At 36.1% G+C, this 3,892-nt stretch overlaps 1 protein-coding gene across 1 annotated transcript; it reads left to right on the top strand.

The window, feature by feature from the left end:
* Nucleotides 1–241: 241 nt before the first annotated feature.
* On the top strand, nt 242–3,177 carry LOC105698913. The gene is made up of 6 exons (XM_012423559.2): nt 242–404; nt 509–776; nt 855–1,118; nt 1,177–1,548; nt 1,648–1,993; nt 2,073–3,177. Exons 2-6 carry the CDS (start codon nt 675–677, stop codon nt 2,750–2,752), a joined length of 1,764 nt encoding a protein of 587 aa, XP_012278982.1. The 5' UTR covers nt 242–404; nt 509–674; the 3' UTR covers nt 2,753–3,177.
* Nucleotides 3,178–3,892: the final 715 nt, after the last annotated feature.

Genomic DNA, 3,892 nt, shown 5'->3' with positions numbered 1-3,892 from the left:
GCTCTTCCCCTCGCTCTGTAATGCTTCAGGTCGTCCGTGCCGCCATCTAGCGTTCCACTTTGTGACTATTTATTGGGTATCAACACATCTCTGGTATCAAGCTTCAACACGGGAACTGGGCTTCTATGGAGACTTCTGAATGCTTTGTCTCTGTTCTTATATACTAGATTTTATATTTTCTAAGCAAAATCAAATTTCGAAGAAATTTACTTGGAGATTGTATACAGGTTATTTCTGATGGATAAAAATTTCTCTAATGAGTGTAACAGATGTTCAGTTACAATTCCATAATCGCAGTTTTAACGCATGCAAAATTGATTTATTTATTAAGTAACAGAATAAATAATGACCGAATTGCATTTAATTACAACTCTGAAATATAATTTTTTCTTATGATACCGAAGGTAAACATGATTAAATATATTGAGTTCTCACAATTTGTTAGCCATTTATTATACACTTTTCATCCTATCGCTGTGAAATTTATAATATAGTGTAACTATCACAGCAGGAAGTTTCTTCCACTTTTAAATACTAATGTTGACGCTGAGTTGTGTTTACGGAATCATTATGAGAGCCACCTTGATCAAGTTGAAGATGGAAAAAAATTCGAGAGGGAGCAAAGCTGCCAGTTATTCTCGGTGCCTTCAAGACAGTCCTTTAAGAAACTCGAAATGGATCCTACAGGCCCTACAAGATGTTCGAAACAAATTTCAGCACAGCGACGATTTTTCCAATGGGCTGTCAAATGGTTTTACACGGAATATGTTGAAGATGTACGGACAAAAATTTACTAGTGTCATTTCGCAATTTTAGTCTCATTGCAAAATATTGAGTGATTTCTTTACTTCTAGACATCCATTAAGCCTGATGTTCCAACCCTGGCTTGTCTCTTGAAAGCTACAGGATTTCAATTAATACAGTATGAAAAGCAAAACGATCATTTAGAGGATGAGAGACCAAAGATGGATAGTATTAGAATTACGATCGAATGTGGTACATCTAATATGAAAGCGATTTTAGAAATGAATGACGTTAAGTGTCAATGTCCTGCACATGAGAATGCTAACGATGGATCCTTTTGGTGTATCAGTGGTTTGGGACCTGCAGTCAGTACGGTAAGGTCTTTAATTACTGATTTTCAATCATTACAACTTAGAGTTTTATTGTTTTTAGGATAGTATCAACAAAGTTGAAGAGACTGGAAGTACGTTGCTGCCTCAAGTGCCAAAAGAAATAAATGGTATCATCCGGGACATATCCTTTCGCCTCTTTAAGATGATTAACAACAAGTCAGATGTGAATCAGAATTCTGAGTCGGATTTGAATCTCTCAGCTATTGGTGATAGTGCTAAATCGAAAGTTCCCGAGATAAAAGATTTGGGTATTTTTCGACATCATACTCAGCCTGAATTGAATACCTCGAGATCATTGGATGCTTTAAATACAATAGGAAAGGAAGCTGTTAAAGTTTCACAGAATGAAAAATCTATGAAAGAACTACCTTCCAGAATGTCCCGTTCAAGTCCTGAACTACACAAACCTAAGGTAAACTCGAAGGATTGTAATGTACATAGGAATTTATTATATAGTGCCACCTATTAAACTTTAATCGTTAACATTTTTCTGCAAAATTTCTTTGCATAGGATGCTTCCTATACAAAGGTTGAGGCAAGTGAGAACAAAATTCCAGATATCGTTATCATTGGTTCTTCACCTTCATTGCCGATACGCAAACCATTGTTGAAACAGGCAACCTATGGCATTGATGTTGATACACAGAGCATGGATAGTGAACCCCGTGCATCTCCACCAAAGATGTGTAGCTCTCCTGTGCTAAATGAACTGTGTAACTCTTTAGACCAAATATCAATGCACAATGATGAAGAAAATGTCATTTTAGCGAAATTTTTACTAAGAGCTCATCAGAATATGGAAAAAGCTATGAAAATGTTACTAAATAGGATACCAAACTTAGATGTTTCCATTCAAGGTATCATATGTTAAGTTAAAAATGTATAATAAATAGTAGTAAAATAAGTTGCGCATATTATCCGTTATTCTGTTTTTAGATTCAGACGTCTTTGACAAGCCAATGCCTTTACGCAGCTCCAGTTTCCGTGTAAGTCCAAGTGATACAGAGTCTCGTTCAGGGTCTAGTTGTTCGGTGCCAAATCAACCTACAAACATATTATCCACTATGCAAAAACCAACACCACGTAGGAGTATCAGTGGCAATGCTCTGAAAACTGCCCAGAAGCCCACACCAACAACTCCAAAACTTCTCTCTTTACGTCGTCGAAGTTTTGGCAATCCTTCAACGAGTGCTTTTGCAAAATTCTCAATCCCTGCAACAAATGCTTCGAAAACTGCCAATACTTTGATGTTACCTGCCAAGAAAAGCGCAAATGAAAGGGTCTCTCTCACTGCAGAGAGGCGAGTTTCACCAGAACTAAAGCCTAATCTATCACGAACTTACAATCCAGATGAAACTATAAACTTGTCACTATTAAAAGCGCCTGCTAAAGTACCCAGGGCTTTGAATGTATCGGTAAAGCCCAAGTCTTCTACTCCGGTAACAAGTGGAACACCGAGACATTCCACTGTTAGTAAACCATACGTGGGAACACCTCGTCCATCTCTTCAGATTTCCAGGTCACATGGAGAGCCTAAATCTTCAACATCGACCGGAACATCTAAACCAGCTCCCACAGCTCCATCAAAGTACGGATTTGGAAGGAAGAAACCTTAAAGAGTTTCGGCCTATCCTACATCTTAAACGTTACATGTTTCACTGGATACAAACTTTTTAATTTTACGTTGACATGTAAACATGTCAACGTAATTAATCGCGTTAAGTATTTCCACACGAGATCTATTACATATTTTGTGTATTTATATGAATTATTTTTTAATGCATTTTGAGCTACATTGAATATTCTCCTACATTTTCCCCCACCAGACCTAGCAATTGATTCGACACCGGAACGAGGAAAAACAACATAATTACAATTTTATTACCATACGATAATGTGAGAAACTTTTCCTAATGATATTTACTTCTTGCAGTGTATTACTTATTGTAGAGTAAAAACTACTTCTTTTGTTCCATTTGTTATCGCAGATTTAATTCACACACTTTAGTACTTATTTTAGAATAAAAAGTAATGAATTATACTATACAATTTAGGAATGTTATTATCCCTGGATAAGTACTGGACTCCGAGAAATAATTTCACGATATGTAGTGGAACGACAGAAATAATTTTTACTCTACAATAATTATTACCCTGCAAGAAACAAATGTCATTACGAACAGTTTCTCACATTATCGTAAGGTAAGAAAACAATGTCATTATTAAGTTCATTCATAACTTTATTAACCAACTTTCTTACGCTACAATAATGTACGAAACATATCGTAATGTCATTTACTTCTCGCATTGTAATAATTATTATACAGTAAACATCATTTCTTCCGTTCCACTACATATCATAGAAATATTTCTCGTAGTCCAGTACATATCGTGGGATAATAACATTCCTCATCGTATAGCATAATTTACTACTTTTTATTCAATGATAAGTATTACAGTATGAGAAATAATTGTACGATAAGTAGCGGAACAGAAGAACTAATGTTTACTGTATTGTAGTGTAATTATTACCGTGCGAGAAGTAAATGGCATTACAAAATGTTTCAGACATTATCGTAATGTTCTTCGGGATGCTGGAATCGGGGGAGGAGATTTTTAGGAACGTCGTCGAGGATAGGTTAAGACGAAGTTCGGATGCATTTACAAAGAGCGATGATTGGCTGCAGGATAGTGAGAAGGGGAAAAGTTTATGCACTTTTGAGTCGTAGGTGGGGAAAGCAAAAATGAGCTAAAGG

Source organism: Orussus abietinus, unplaced genomic scaffold, assembly GCF_000612105.2.
Source record: "Orussus abietinus isolate OABI.00-Male unplaced genomic scaffold, Oabi_2.0 scaffold98, whole genome shotgun sequence".
Classification (NCBI taxonomy): Eukaryota; Metazoa; Arthropoda; class Insecta; order Hymenoptera; family Orussidae; genus Orussus; species Orussus abietinus.
The sequence above is the reverse complement of the archived record's forward strand: the minus strand, read 5'-3'. Positions and strand labels throughout refer to the sequence as shown.